A 15,353-nucleotide genomic window follows, 5' to 3' on the forward strand; every position below is an offset into this window, starting at 1 on the left:
ATTTTTCCATATTTTATCCGTTGTAAGGCTTATGTAAATTTTTTTAAAATAAATTTATTTATTTTATTGATTTATTTTTGGCTGCATTGGGTCTTCATTGCTGCACGCGGGCTTCCTCTAGTTGCGGCGAGCAGGGGCTACTCTTGATTGCAGTGTGCGGGCTTCTTGTTGCGGTGGCTTGCTTCTCTTGTTGTGGAGCATGGGTTCTAGGCGCACGGGCTTCAGTAGTTATGGCACGTGGGCTCAGTAGTTGTGGCTCGCGGGCTCTAGAGTGCAGACTCAGTAGTTGTGGTGCACGGGCTTAGTTGCTCTGCGGCATGTGGGATCTTCCCGGACCAGGGCTCGAACCCGTGTCCCCTGCGTTGGCAGGTAGGTTCTTAACCACTGCGCCACAAGGGAAGCCCATAAGGCTTATGTAAATTTTAAAAAATATTTTTGAAGTCAGAATGTGTCTTATAATTGATGATATCTTAAAGTTAATTGGAAGAGTTTTTTTCCCTCCTTAGTGGTATATAAGATGTCTTTTCTTAAAGTCGATGGCATCTTAAGATGCAGTGGCATGCGGATATATATTTTGTAGTCGTTGACGTTACTATAACAAACTCACCAGTAAGAAAAGTATCTGATTTTTCCTGAGAAGAGTACTTTGTTATGAGCCACATGAGCTTGAGATACCTGACTGAATTAACAAAGTCCCTCCCTGACTTGCAAACGTCCCATGTATATGCCTGGACCAGTTGTGTCCAGGGAGCTGGGCGAGTGAGAATTTGCTTGGTTACTTCTCTTCTTGGTCAGCTTCCAGCCTTTGGCCTCTGCCACTGCAGAGTTAGGGATTGAGACCACACTTGGAATATGTAGTCTGTAGGAGGCTGCTTAGCAAAAGGGTTGGAACCCGGCCCTTCTTTCCACTCTTAGCCTCCATACCTGTGTCTGTCTCCTGCGGGGGTTGTTTGGATCCCACACGTATCCAGCGGTTACCCCAGCTCCTCAGTCCTCCCTCTGGCCCCCCAAGATATGTTCAGGAAGTACTATTGTGGTTAGATTTCCAGCTAGCCCACCAAATCCTTTCTAACCAGGAATGTCTTTGTTTGCAATGGAAATGTAGGAGAGAACAGTTTTGTTGAAAATGTGCTGTGTTTCAGCTGCTCTGTGTTTAACCAGCCTTTCAAGTGAACCTAACCACCATTTATACCATGATTTCTGTGGGAAAATGCATTTTGAGTTCCAAAAGCTGACTTTAAAATGGAATTTGGAATACATCCCATTTGTTCGTTCAGTACTCTTGTGTGTATTTGTATAGATCAGGAAGCTTTTGTAACATTTTCTTCTGCAAGGTACTTAATTTTAATACACAATTTTCCATTCTCCAGGATGCCCAGGGAGTAGAGGAACGAGAAGCATTAGCAAGAATGGCAGCTAATGTTGAAAACACGGCTTCTGCTGACTCGGAGGCGTATATTGAGAAATACCTCAGGAGTGTGCTGGCAGTGGAGAACCTTCTCACGTTGGATCGTCTTCGCCAGGTCAGCCGACAGAGCTGGTGGCCGTGGTGCCAGCCCAGCCTGACTCTGGATTTGACTTTCCACAAGTCACAGTATTGTTACATCTAAACTTTTGAAGCCTCTAAGTGGAGCATATTAATTTAGATTAAACTTGCTGGGTAAGTCTTTGAAGATACAGAAACTACTGGAAAGTTACTTTTTCCAAGACCCTAAACGGTATCTGGTTGCCTGGAAGTAGTGGAAGAGAATATGTAACTCTTGGTGGCTAAGGAAGTAGTTTAGAAATTCCTTGATCCTGGGTCATAATGTCGCAGAAGGTAGAGTGCTGTGCCCTGCTTTGCCTCCACAGCCTCGGAGTGGATCTCTAGAAGGGAAAACAGAAGTGCCAGCCGTAAACCTAAGCCTCAGAGAAACCCTGAACTCCGTTTTATGTGGCAGTGTTGAGACTTTGTTTTTTTTAACCAAAAATACTAATGAAAAATAAAAGTGAATGGTCTGCTTTTAATAACCTTTCTCTTGGGACTGACTTCTGGCCAGCTTCAAGGGGGCCGTCAGTAGATAGAGAAAAGAATGATCCAGGTAACGTGTCAGCTGTTTCATTAACTTTGAGTATTCCACAGTGATGGCAACTGAGTCATTCCGTCGTGTGAAGTAACAGCCGTCGTTTAAAGAACTGGGAATGTGTCCATAGCTCAGAGCCTGCTTTAAGATACTGTTACTTTGGAAGTGTGTCTCTCATGTGTATTTTTCGTCTGTATTTTCTCTGACTGACAGGAAGTTGCAGTGAAGGAACAGTTGACAGGAAAAGGCAAGCTGAATAGGAGGAGTATTAGCTCTCCAAATGTGAACAGAGTGAGTACATGGAACCCCATTCTGTGCTCTGCTTTCGCTCCTCCTCTTTGCTTGGATAACTCCTTCCCATCCTTTGAATCTCATCTCGGATATCATTTCCTTCTATGAACTGATTTAAGTGTCCCCATTCTCTACCCTGAAGCATTGGTGCACCCCTCTGTCACTGCCCTTCCTAATTTTACAGGGAAGGTACCCATGTGAGTCCCACTGTAATGTTTCTCATTTATCTTCATGTCGCCAGTGCCTGGCACAGTGACTCTGTTAGGTGAGTGTTTGTTGTACTAAAGCAACACTAGCCGAGTGCCTAGGGAAACTGTTTGAATTTTCTAGGCCAAACTGAATTACTTATAAATTGAGGAGAAGTCCGGACTAGGTTTATAAACTGTGATTTATCTCTACTTTCCTTACTTTTGATAAAGATATGAATATGAGAGATAGTACACCTTTGTCTGAACTTGATACCCAGAAAAACCATGGTACAAGCATTTAAATAAAGAGCAACTGACCCTTAGCCTTGGTGTTGGAGAGGTCCCAGTGAAAGGCAGGACGGGTCTCAGGCTGGAGGGCACATGTGGCCCTGCAAGACTGAGTGACATCACTGATGATCTCAGACGGAAAGATTGGGAACATTCTCAGGCAGTAAAAAATACCACTTTGACTCAGCGTAAGTATCTTCTCACTCCTTCAGAAAATGATCTACTAAAATACACTGGCATGTGCAGAGATTTGGTATTTAGAATCCTATGGTTTAAAATAAATAGTTTGCGTGTATACATTTGCTACAATACCCAGAGAAAGGAGTCGTCTGATTAGGACAGGGTAAGGTAACCAGTAACCTGGTATCCTTTAAATAGAAGGGGATAAACAAATGAAGTGTCTCTTACTCGGACCCAGCCAGCTGTTGCCTCAGTGTATGCTGGATATCTGATGTTATACAAACCTCCCATCTTAAAAATGTTAATCAATTCAATTTTTTTTAAAAAACTGCACCTGACAGTGTCCCAAAGGCCACTAGTCTAGTTTGTAACTTTGGTCTTGACAGCCTCTCTGATACCATCCAACTTCAACATTCTGTTGATTCGGTTTTCAAAGTCTTGTATTTCCAGGACCATAGATCTATGTACTTTTGCACATGAAGGACTAATCCCCCTCTTTATTTCTTTTTTAGCTGTCTGGCAGCCGACAGGATCTTATTCCATCCTACAGTCTAGGTAGCAATAAGGTGAGTGTTTGTAACTATTTTCTATCAGTCTTAAACCCGTTTCCCATTCCAGCTTTCCTCTTCTCAAATATCACACGCTAGTTTTGCATGCCAAATTTTCTCCCAGTTTTCTATACTGTGTGAAATTTATTGGAGAGCGTTGAGTTCATTTCTTGTTATCTGCCAGTTAAAATAATGTTACCGAGACCTTATTATTACTCTACTTTCTAAGGGTTAAAAAAACAATTTAGTTGCTTAAGTTCTTCTGTTGAAAATATTCTTCCTGTTTGTGTCAGAAAAGGAACTTCATGTCAGATTTTGAATAGTAAAATATTGATGAAGTGATTGAAAATATATGAGGAGTAAGACTATGTCTAAAAGTTAATATTATTTGTTAGAAGAAAGAAAAATAAGCGAACAGCAATTTTGTTAGCTGGAATGTATTTACTTGCCTGTTAATATAGCTTTCCCCAATATAACAGAGTTTTTTTTGTTTGTTTGTTTGTTTTGTTTTGTTTTTAATTTATTTATTTATTTATTTTTGGCTGTGTTGGGTCTTGGTTTCTGTGCGAGGGCTTTCTCCAGCTGCGGCAAGCGGGGGCCACTCTTCATCGCGGTGCGCGGGCCTCTCACCATCGCGGCCTCTCTTGTTGCGGAGCACAGGCTCCAGACGCGCAGGCTCAGCAGTTGTGGCTCACGGGCCCAGTTGTTCCGCGGCACGTGGGATCTTCCCAGCCCAGGGCTCGAACCCGTGTCCCCTGCACTGGCAGGCAGACTCCCAACCACTGCGCCACCAGGGAAGCCCCTATAACAGAGTTTTAAGCATAGACAATTCATTATCACGCGTTTAAAGGGCTCACACTTGAAGTTGTAACTGGATGTCACGTGACACAGTTTTTGAGGGACCTCGTTAGATGTTGGTGTTGCCAGCTGCAGGCGGTGTGCTCTGTGTCGGTATCTTCACCCTTGAGGAGGCCAGAAGTGTCATGTGAAATGGTCTGACATGAGGCAGTTGTGTCAGAGTAAAAGAAGATACAGGTACAGATAAAAGAAGATTGGCTGTTTAATCATTATCAAAGCTGAGTGGTATTCATTACACTATTCTTATACTCTTCTTTCTATTCTTGTTAAATATTCTACAATCTGTCTTTGTATAGGTTTGAAATTTTCCTTATAAGAACTTCAGAAAAAGACAATGACGTTGATGAACGATTAGACTCATTTTTAAGATCTAGGCTACTAGGAGTTTACCTGAAGTAATACATAAATATGTATGTATGTGTATATATCCTACTATTTCAGGCAAACTACCAGTAATCTAAATCTTAAAAATATATATCTCAGTGTTTATAGGCAAATAAATTGCTCTCCAGCTCATCAATTCACTGACCACCTACCACGCGTCTGAAAGTGTGCTGAGGTTTAGTACTCCTTGATACGGGTCCACTGACAGGTGTGATGAGCTCTCGATAATCATAGCATAGTTGTGATTAGCTAAACAAAGCAGAGTTTTTGGAAAATTGTGTCATTATTAATTATAAATAACTCAAGTATTTTAAGGAAAATATAAGAAAAAACCATGACTTTGTGTTTTTTTTGAAATCCATCTAACCCAAATCCTCTATCATAAATTCCTTGAAAAAAGTAGCCAAAATTTCTTCAGCTTTTCTCTCTCACCCTAGTTTCTGTATGTTTAAATGAAGAAAATAATAGAAAACAGTAGTATCTGCTTGAAAAAGAATTATTGTTTCATCTACACCAAATAGAATAAAGGAACACAGATGCTATAATAGAAGTATGCCTAGGTAGAGTAGGAGCCCAGAGGAGGGAGTGGGCACCATTATAGGTATTATGCAGGGACCGAGAGAGGCTGTGGAGAGGGGGAACCCCCCCCAATAAGCTTAATGCTGAAAGGGGATAAGGTCCACCCAGGGCAGGGAAGGGGTTGAAGCAAGAGTGTGAACAGAAATGTGGAAGGAGGAAAGGGCATGAGTAAAGCAGAGAGGGTGTAGTGTGAGGTAGAGCCCAGAGAAAGGGGCCTTATTTCAGAAGTTCCTATATGATGTGCCTAGGAGTAGCGGGGGAGCTGGGTCACTTGAAGGGGTATTTTTAAACAGTCCACCTAAACCCACTCATGTTCCTGGCTGTGGTGTATAAAATTACATTAGAATAATGTATATAGTAGAAATATGTACAGTTACCAGTGCACAAGTGAGGGTGGGGAGAGCAGGTGGGGTAGAGGTCTCAGCAGTGGGGACGGGGAGGGAGAGATTCAGGACGTGCTCAGGAGATGGAAGCTGTAGAACTCGGCTGACATGAAGAACAAGGTGGAGCCAAGGGGAGACAGGATGACGTGGGCTCTGGGTGACAGTGCAGAGAGGTGAATGTTGCAGGGGCAGGTTTGGGGAAGAAAATGATTGAGGTCAATTTTGGACAAAAGGTTATGTCTGCCAGTTCAGGGGTCTGGAATCCTGAGCTGAAGACAGACTGGGGAGCTCAGGGCCTGGCTGGAACAGCGTGAGGAATTTGAGCACAGAGGCGAGGCTGTGCGGGCGTGATGGTGAGACTTACAGGCCTGCACAGGAGGGGAAGCCGGCCAGGGCGACGACGGGCCGGAGTCCTCGAAGAGGAGAGGAGGCGCAGGAGGGCGGCTTGGAAACTGGTGCTGGAGAAAGACGGCTTAGGGACTCCTTCCAGACTCCTCAGAGACCGAAATGAGGACTGAAAAGGCTATTTTGGGTGTGAGAGTGAAGAGTTTATTGGAGGCCTTTCCCAGGGCAGGCTCTTCTGTGGAGGACTGGGGAGAAGTAAGCAGGATGTGTTTTGGGGGGGTTTTTTGTTTGTTTGTTTTTTGGGTTTTTTTTTTGGCCACGCTGCGCGGCTTGCAGGATCTTAGTTCCCTGACCAGGGATGGAACCCGCGCCCCCTGCAGTGGAAGCGCAGAGTCCTAACCACTGGACCGCCAGGGAAGTCCCAGCAGGGCATATATTAAACGAGTAAATAAATTACACATTTTTTGTTACTCTACCAGGACCTTCCCTTTTTCAGTCATCTTGATGTCCTGGGGCCCCTGGGTAACTGAGCGAAGATGAGGAAATTCTGCCCTCTCAGATTTTACTGGTGTCCTGGTGCCGTCCCAGCAGCAAGGATCTGGCTCGGTCCGCTCTATTTCAGCATGTGTTTTCAGTTTTCGTCAGACGCCTCCGAACAGTGAAGGACCCTTTTCTCCTGTTGCAGCAGTTTGCAGTCTTCCTCAAAACTTGGCCTCTCTCACCCCTCTGCAACCACAGCAGTCCCCAGCCTCTGACGGACAGTGGAGGTCTTGTCAGGGAAAACAGAAAGGCCAGCTCCCCATTACTAACTGTGCTCCCAGTTAGCTGTGGAGCTATTATTTTATCTTCTTGTGAGCTGCTGGCCCCCATGGGCCCTGAATGGTTACCAGGTATGGCTGGGATTCCATCCACCCCATCACTGTCACCACAGGCATCATTTGACTTCCTGCTTGTGTCCAGATCAGTAGGTTTTATGAATGTCCACATACCAAAATCAGAGACCTTTTGCTTTTCACTAGGGGAAAGGTGGAGGAAAAGTGTTCTAAGATTTAATGGATGGACCTGTTGAATGAGTAAGGAAATTCAGGTGACAGAGGATCATAGCTGATGCTAGGAAACAAAGTGATAAGAACACTCAGCAAAGAGGGTTTGATTCCAGGCTCACTTCAGCAGGGAGCACAGAGTGGCTCCCGCGTTTGCAGGCGAGGGGCCCTCAGTAGTTTTGTCATTTAAAGCAGGGCCTCTTAAAAGATTTTTAAGGAAAAATTGTATTTTCTTACTAGCGAGAAAAGAAACATTTCCCTCCACCAATAGCAGCAAGGAACAGAGATTCCTCCCTTTGACTTTTTAAATGAAACAATGAAAAACATCGTCAAATATGGCATTGCTTTGAATTCAAAATTGTTATAATGCTGTGCATAATAGAATTCCTCAGGGTAGTGTTTAAACTAGTTGACATACAAATTATCCAAGTCCTATTAAACCCCTTTACACAGCAGCAGTGCTCATAGACATATGAAATGACATATATATGAGGGTGCCCATTGCCACATTGTTTATAATGGCAGAAGATTGGAAACAAGCTAAATGTCCGTTGGTTTGGTCTGGTTAAATCTGTTTTCTCCCTGTGAGTGTGCGCACGTGCTTGTGCACACACATAAGTAAATGGGATACTATATAGCTGTAAAAAATAATTAGGAACCCCTCCAGGTACTAATGTGGAAGATCACCAGGATATACTTAGTGATTAAAAATGCAGTGCAGCACAATATGCTGCCATTTGAATTATAAAAGGAGGGAAACAGAGAAGTGCGTGTGGCTGTTTATAGATTTGCTCACATACACGCAGGAAACCCTATAAGGATATATGTTAAACAGATACCATTGCTTACCTGCCTGGGGAGAGAGTAGAAGCATGTGGGCACCTGAGGTAGGAGGCTTCTCACTGTGTGCCTTTTATATTACTTGGTTTTTGGATCATGGGAACAAATTACCTATTGAAAAAAATTAAATAAATTAAAATTAAAAAATTTTATTCTCTACCCTTTATAGTAGGTAGAAGATTTTATTCTCTAGTAAGCAGTGGTTTGAGAAGGTCTTCAGTTGCTTTATCTGTAACAATTTTTGCACAAAATCCTCAAGGAGAGATTACTAAAGAAATTGTTCTGGAAAATCTCAAAGACTCATGTTGTTTTTTTTTCTTTTCTTTTGGAGACGTCCTTCATTTTGCAGTTTTCAGAGATCCGGGGAGAGGTAATTAATCCATTAGGTTTTTCCTAATGAGTGGGATACAAGTATTATCCTACTATCTAAAACATGCTTGCTTTTACCTTGAGAATAAGAATGCATTTTTAAATGTAGTTTTTATAAGACGACTAAATTTGACACCGTACTAAGTTTTTGGCTCTTACCCTTTGGTAAAAATAACTTTGGTAATCAGTATATACAGTTCCTCTCAAATGTTCCTTGTTACCTGGGCTATGAAAATATCTGTCAGAAGAGACCAGGAACGAAGGCATCTGATGGAATGTAGGAGGCTCCGGAATGTGAAGAGTTGGAGTTAATTCATTAATTAAGCAAATGATACAGTAAATGTTTGAGAACTTGTAAGGTGTCCTTTTCTGAAGCATGGGATGGGGGAGAGAAGCAAAGAAGACAGCAAAAGTGCCTTGGGCCTTCCTTCAACGCCACAGAACTTTGCTCAGTGGGACCATCTTGGCTTCCTTGCATGAAAGTATTTAACGTACAGGGAAGTTGAGTCGGAAATATAATTTTAACATGGAATCGATGCTTAAAACGCTAGAAACTGTATTTTGAAAAAATTGAAAATTATAATCACATTAGTTACATCTACCTTGCAAACTCGTGTGGGCCTGTTTCTGGGTTCTCTGTTCCATTATCTATGTGTCTATCCCTCTTTCTTGATTATGAAATCAGAGTTACAGACCAGAGAATCTGATGTGCTGTGTCCTCCCCACCTAATATCAGAACGTTCAGGTTTAGAAGCAGGGAGAAGCCACGGAGTTAAGTTCAAGTCTGCCTTTCCCTACTAGTTTTCAGTTAATGTCATGGCAAAGATCAGTCAGTCGGGAGAAAAGTAACTCTAAAAGGTGTGTCCAGGAGGCAGGAGCAGAGAGTGTGATAGGATTAGGGCTCTTGGGGAGGTGAGAGCAAGTGGTGAGGTACTAAAACAGTGTCACACTTTGGCCTATAATACTTGGAATTCGACCAGCCACATTTTGCATGCCTTTATTTATTGATGCTCGCTACATATTAAAGTTGGAATTGTTTACTGAGCTCCACCAATATGCAACTGATGAGCTAATTAATCTTAAAAAGATAAATTGAATTTTATTAACTACTCTTAACTTTTAATTTCACCTTATGGCCTAAAAGAAATCACCCTTGATAAGCTTTTCAATTAAGAATATAAAATATTCCTAATTGCAGTGATGTTGTTATTTACTGTTACTATTTCATCATTATTGTAAGGTAGTTTTTGTATAGGTATAATGAAAACTTAGCAAACTTTTTGTGACCAGTCTACTAGATTAGACTCATATTTAGGTGCAGAATTAATTTCAGCAGATTATTTTTCCATTTAAACAGTGGCTGTGCATTGAGATCTTTTGCAATCCAAGGAACTCTGTCAACAAAAAATACTGGTATTACTTAAAGACATTTTAAATGGAATTATGTATTTTTAAATAAGTTAGTAAGATGTTTGTCAGCTTCTGATTGGAGTGTTTGATGCAATTAAAAGTAGCCAAAAGCCTAAATGAATATTCAGTTAACAAAACTGAATTGTGTGCTTTGGCTCCATCACCTCCCTGAAAACTGCAACTATGTAGTGTGGCACTAGTTAAGGCTGGTACCAAATATGAGTCACCTCTTCTTTAGTTGCATGAGAAACCACCTTTGGACCTGGAATGTCACTGGTGCTTCTCTTTATTTACCTCTTTGTCACTTTCCTGATCAAAACCAGACCTCTTTACGGAATACCCAGAGCATTTGTGTCTGTCTGGAGAGCAGTAACAGGAAAACAGGAGGTGCCCAAGGGGGACCAGTGAGGTTCTCAAGTCAGCTGAGAGCGTGCTGTGTTTTTCCCTGTTGGGTTTTGCCTTTAAGCATAGTGTCCATCGACAGATGAATGGATAAAGAAGATGTGGCACATATATACAATGGAATACTACTCAGCCATAAAAAGAAACGAAATTGAGTTATTTGTAGTGAGGTGGATGGACCTAGAGTCTGTCATACAGAGTGAAATAAGTCAGAAAGAGAAAAACAAATACCGTATGCTAACACATATATGTGGAATCTAAAAAAAAACAAAAAAAAGATTCTGAAGAACCTAGGGGCAGGACAGGAATAAAGATGCAGACATAGAGAATGGACTTGAGGACACGGGGAGGGGCAAGGGTAAGCTGGGACAACGTGAGAGAGTGGCATGGACTTATTTATACTACCAAATGTAAAATAGCTAGTGGGAAGCAGCTGCATAGCACAGGGAGATCAGCTCCGTGCTTTGTGACCATCTAGAGGGCTTTCTCTAGTTGCGGCGAGCGGGGGCTACTCTTGGTTGCGGTGCGCAGGCTTCTCATTTTGGTGGCTTCTCGTTGCGGAGCACGGGCTCTAGGCGTGGGGGCTTCAGTAGTTGTGGCTCGCGGGCTCTACAGCGCAGGCTCAGTAGTTGTGGCACACGGGCTTAGTTGCTCCACGGCATGTGGGATCTTCCCGGACCAGGGCTCGAACCCGTGTCCCCTGCATTGGCAGACAGATTCTTAACCACTGCACCACCAGGGAGGTCCCATTGTGGCTGATTCTGAAGGTTGATAGACATGAAAAATGTCAGAAACATCACAGATTGATCTTTCCAGATTTCAGTAGTGGAGCGTAGATTACTGTGGTAGAAGTTTAAAAAAAAAATGCCATACTCTTTGACTTTGAGAGCTAAGCTCATAAGAAAGCAGAAAGGTCCAGTGTCTGGCCAAGTCCTTTTTATTCATTGTCCTGAGTTGATCTCCCTCTGAAGTACCTTTAACTGAGATGCTTCCTTTTTTCTTCCCCAACATTTCAGTAAAGGGAGAATAACCCTGGACCAGCCAAGCATGTGAAATGTATTGGAAAGACACTAATTGCCTTGTCCTTGGGTGGCAGTGTGTGTTGCTAGACCCCGGACCACAGATTCCACTCCTGGCAAGAGAATGGATATGTACAGCCAGAGAGAAAGAATATAGTGAATGATTTCAGTGGAGTGTTTCTCCAGAGATCTGCAGGTGTCAGAAAGAGGAGGGAGGAGTGTTGTACCCAGTTTATCATCCAAATTTGTTGTTCCCTTGGAAGCAGAGCCTGTTCTGTCCCAGAGCGATTTGAGACACTCTGTGTCCCCGTCTCTGGTTGGCGAGACTGTGAGATTCCTCAGGGTTAAGATGGCGGTTAAGGGAGATGGATGAAATGTGTCTCCGTTTTTCATTCTCTGATGGGGCTAACAATATGGCTAAGGCTCTGTGTAAGTACTGTGTGCATCCTTTCAAATGTTTTCACTTGAGATATTCGAATATATGAGACAGTAAGAGTTATTGCCTCCATTCAGATTTGAGAGTAACATTGTGTGTGGGAGTTCCAGCTGGTAAAAATTACCCAGGAAGCTAGCAGAGCCCTGAGTGTGCCTTGGGGAAGAGGTGACACCTACATTATTTGTCATTGGACCACACCAAATGGCTGAGATGCTGACTCCAAATCAGCTGCTTAGTTTTCCTAAGGGACAGAGTCCCACTATGTCAGCTGCCAAACAAGGAAGAAAAATGTAAAGTATGAAAACAGATTTATTCTGAAATTAAGTATGTTGTCTTCAGAACAACCTTGCATGAGCTTAAACCCTGTAAAGAAAGCGTGAGACTTTTCTTCCTCTGAGCAGCTCAGTAGAGTGTTGACTTCATTGTCCCGTCACCTGGTGGTGATGTCCCAGAGTACACAAAGCTGCAGCTTCCCAGACAGGTAATTAAATTTAAATGCAAAAAACGTTAATGAAACATTAAAGTATGTAAATCAGTGTGTGATTCATAGTAACACAAATGCTCCTACAGTGACATGTTCATAGTTCATTTCCCTCATCGTCTCTTCATGTCTCTTTTGCTTCCTAGCTTCCTACTGTTGAGCATCATACCACTTGTTAAAATATCAAGTGCTGAGAGAGTTCCTAGGGAAAATGGCCTTCTGTAAGATAAACAGGATCCAGATCACTTAGGGCTTATCGATTTTATGATCAGTACTTAGGTTGCTGCTAAAAGCAGATAGATTTCCAGTACATGTTGGCAACCTAAGAGGGCTTTCTTCCCCCATCCACCTTCAGGAGCAGCAAAGAACTTACTTTGCAGGCGATTACTAATGAGGACTCAAGTTGATCATCAGGGTCACTCATCTGTATAAACTAATATACAGTATAACTAGTATAAAATACCACTTTCTAAACTAGTATAAAATACCATTTTTTGAACTCTGGTGAAAAAGAAGTCAGAGTGATTATCAGAGGACCAAAAGAGAACGTACAGCATTTAAAAGAGTTGTGTCTCATCTTCATTACTGGTTTTTATACTGGTAACATGGGTTGGGGTTTATTTCTTTACTGGATGGGACTGATGTTCAAAGTGTTTTGGTGCTATCACCATTTTTATGGCTCAAGTTCTAGACAGGTAAACTAATCCATCACCTGATGGGCATTGTTCTTGTATTATGCAGTGAAATCTCTTTAATGGGAATTTACAAGACAAGTTGAAAGCACAGTCAGACTTGTTAATTCAGAGACTACCATTATTGGCAACTTGTGACTACTTGGTTTAGGCTTAACTGGAACTGATCTTTAATATCTGTTAAAAAAAAAAAACGAGAGGTTTGGTGATATGCTGTTCTAGAGTTTTTACTTTCATGAATGGTATGTGGCGGAGGAGAAGATGCCTGACTGTATTAGAGTTGTTCCTAGGTTTCAGTCGAGAATCTGAAGTGAAAGAGGGTATCTTGAGGCACAAGAGCAGAGAGGGCCTAAGGAGCAGAGCGGAAGGGAGGATTTCAAAAGGAATGTCTTACTAAATCCCTGTTTTGTGAGAAGCAGCATGATATAGGGGAAAGAATATTAGGAGGCTGTAAATTGTAGTAAGCAGTAAACCAAGGTTTAGTTCATGTGATTTTGTCAATGACATTGCATCATCTCACAGATTGACCAAGTCCTCAAGTCTAGGAGACGCAAAGAAGGTAAGTCTCTACCTTCAAGAGCTGCTGTGAGGGAGGAAGGTGCACCGTCGCTGGCACAGGTCTTTGCGTTGGCAGACATGACCACCTTGCCCCGTCCCTAGCCCAGCGGGAAGTGAACACCAGTGTTCACAGGTGTGCAGTGGAGCGACTGCAGGTACAGGAAAACCACCGACAGCATGAGAAATTGCTATTCCTGTACTACACTGTCAACCTCTTGAATTTTGACACCTAAAATTTTTAATAAAATAGAAATGCTTTTTTAAAAAAAACAAAACTTCAGACTGTATCTTTATCCTAGAAGTTCATTCTGCATTTGGCTTCAGTCCTGCCTTAGGCAAATGTTTAGCCATTTGGACAAAATGGGCAGAAAATATGAACAAACATTTCTCCAATATACAAATATATGAGTGGCCAATAAGCACATGAAAAGATGCTCAACATCACTAATCATAGGGGATACCCAAATGTGAGGTGGTATTATTAGGGCGATCAATTCTATAAGGAAGAGGAAAAGTACAAGAGGAAGAGTACTTAAGTAATAAGATTTACCATGTCTTATAACAAGAATAAAGCTTTAGTAATGTGTAACAGATTTCTCTTCAGTATCTTTAGATTTTTTTGTTAATTGATATGAATCAAAATTCCCGATTTTGTCCTTAATAGGGCCGGTGGGAAAGTCAACAGGATGTATCGCAGACTGCCGTTTCTAGAGCAATCACTCCAGCTGCACCATCTCCCCCTGGTTGTCCCCAAAATAACCATTCTCCTGATCCAGGTAAGTTATATTTTCATTTTTCAATCACTGTCATGAAATTTGAGCATCTTTCAGAAGTAGTTTAAATCAGGATTTCCTACCAGGTAACCACTGTCCTACTAGTTAATGCCTGTCTGAATTTTTCCCTTCCTTATCATAACATGTTGAGTCACATTGTTTTGAATGTTGAATCTTGCATTCCTGTGAGAAATACCACTTGATCATGATGTGTTGTCCTTTATATTTGTTTGATTCTGTTTGCTAATATTTTGTTTAGAGTTTTTGTGCATATGTTCTATGATGAATATATGTACCTTTTTCATAACATTGTCTTTGTTAGGTTTTGGTATCATGATTACATTGGTTTCATAAAGTGACTTGAGAAAAATTTCCTCATCTTTTTTTCCTGAGTTTATGTGAACTTGGTATTACTAATTCCTTCAATGTTTGACAAGATTCACCAGTGACACTCTCTGGGCCTGGAATTTTCTCTATGGGAAGATTTTAGATTATGACTTCAATTTCTTTATTATAAAGTTAACTTTTTATATTTCTTTATAAGTTTTCATAAATTATGTTTTTTAGGGAAATTTCTATTTCACCAAAATTATTAAATTTATTTCCATAAATGTTACAGTGTTCCTTTATTGATCTTTTAATGTTTATAGGATCTGTTGTTATGTTCATTCTTTTTATTCTAAATAGATAATTTTTGTTTTCTTTCTGTTTTTCTTAAATACTTTTGAGACTGGTTTGTCAGTTTTCTTTAGTCTTCCCACAGAGCCAAATTTGGTTTTATTTTCTGTTTCATTGATTGTTATTTCTTTCTGCATTTCACAAAATTTGGCACGATTTTTTTTTTATCATTCTGTTTCCAGATATTCTAATTTCTCTCTGATTTATTCTTCGACCCCTGGGTTATTGGGTAGCATATTAATTCATTTTCATATATCTTGGGGGTGTATTATTATTATTGATTTCTTATTTAATTTCATTATGAGCAGAGAACAGGCTCTTCAAAATTTCAATCTTTTTAAATGTTTTGAGACTCTATTCTATCTTAGTGAACATTCTGTGTGTATTTGAAAAGGTCTGTTCTGTTTTGGGCACAGTGTTCTGTATATATCAATTAGGTCAAGGTGGTTAACCTTGTTCAAACCTGCTGTATCTTTACTGATTTTTTTCCCCTCATATTTGTTCTGTCGGTTGTTGAGAGAAGGTGTTGAATCTCTAAATAATGA

General features: G+C 41.2%; 1 protein-coding gene across 3 annotated transcripts in view; it reads left to right on the plus strand.

Moving 5' to 3' along the window:
* KIF13B (kinesin family member 13B) overlaps positions 1–15,353 on the plus strand; it is a 192,676-nt gene that overhangs the window by 144,859 nt on the left and 32,464 nt on the right. For 2 of the 3 annotated variants that reach the window (XR_005020172.1, XM_036854067.1), the window contains exons 33-37: positions 1,371–1,523; positions 2,277–2,354; positions 3,523–3,576; positions 8,322–8,360; positions 14,022–14,133. Coding sequence is in view for 2 of the 3 variants with exons in the window: in XM_036854067.1 (XP_036709962.1) it covers positions 1,371–1,523; positions 2,277–2,354; positions 3,523–3,576; positions 8,322–8,360; positions 14,022–14,133 (436 nt within the window). In the remaining variant the exon portion in view is untranslated. The remainder of the gene's footprint in view (positions 1–1,370; positions 1,524–2,276; positions 2,355–3,522; positions 3,577–8,321; positions 8,361–14,021; positions 14,134–15,353) is intronic. The other variant, XM_036854068.1, reaches the window with a different exon arrangement.

This window comes from Balaenoptera musculus, chromosome 6, assembly GCF_009873245.2.
Source record: "Balaenoptera musculus isolate JJ_BM4_2016_0621 chromosome 6, mBalMus1.pri.v3, whole genome shotgun sequence".
Lineage (NCBI taxonomy): Eukaryota > Metazoa > Chordata > Mammalia > Artiodactyla > Balaenopteridae > Balaenoptera > Balaenoptera musculus.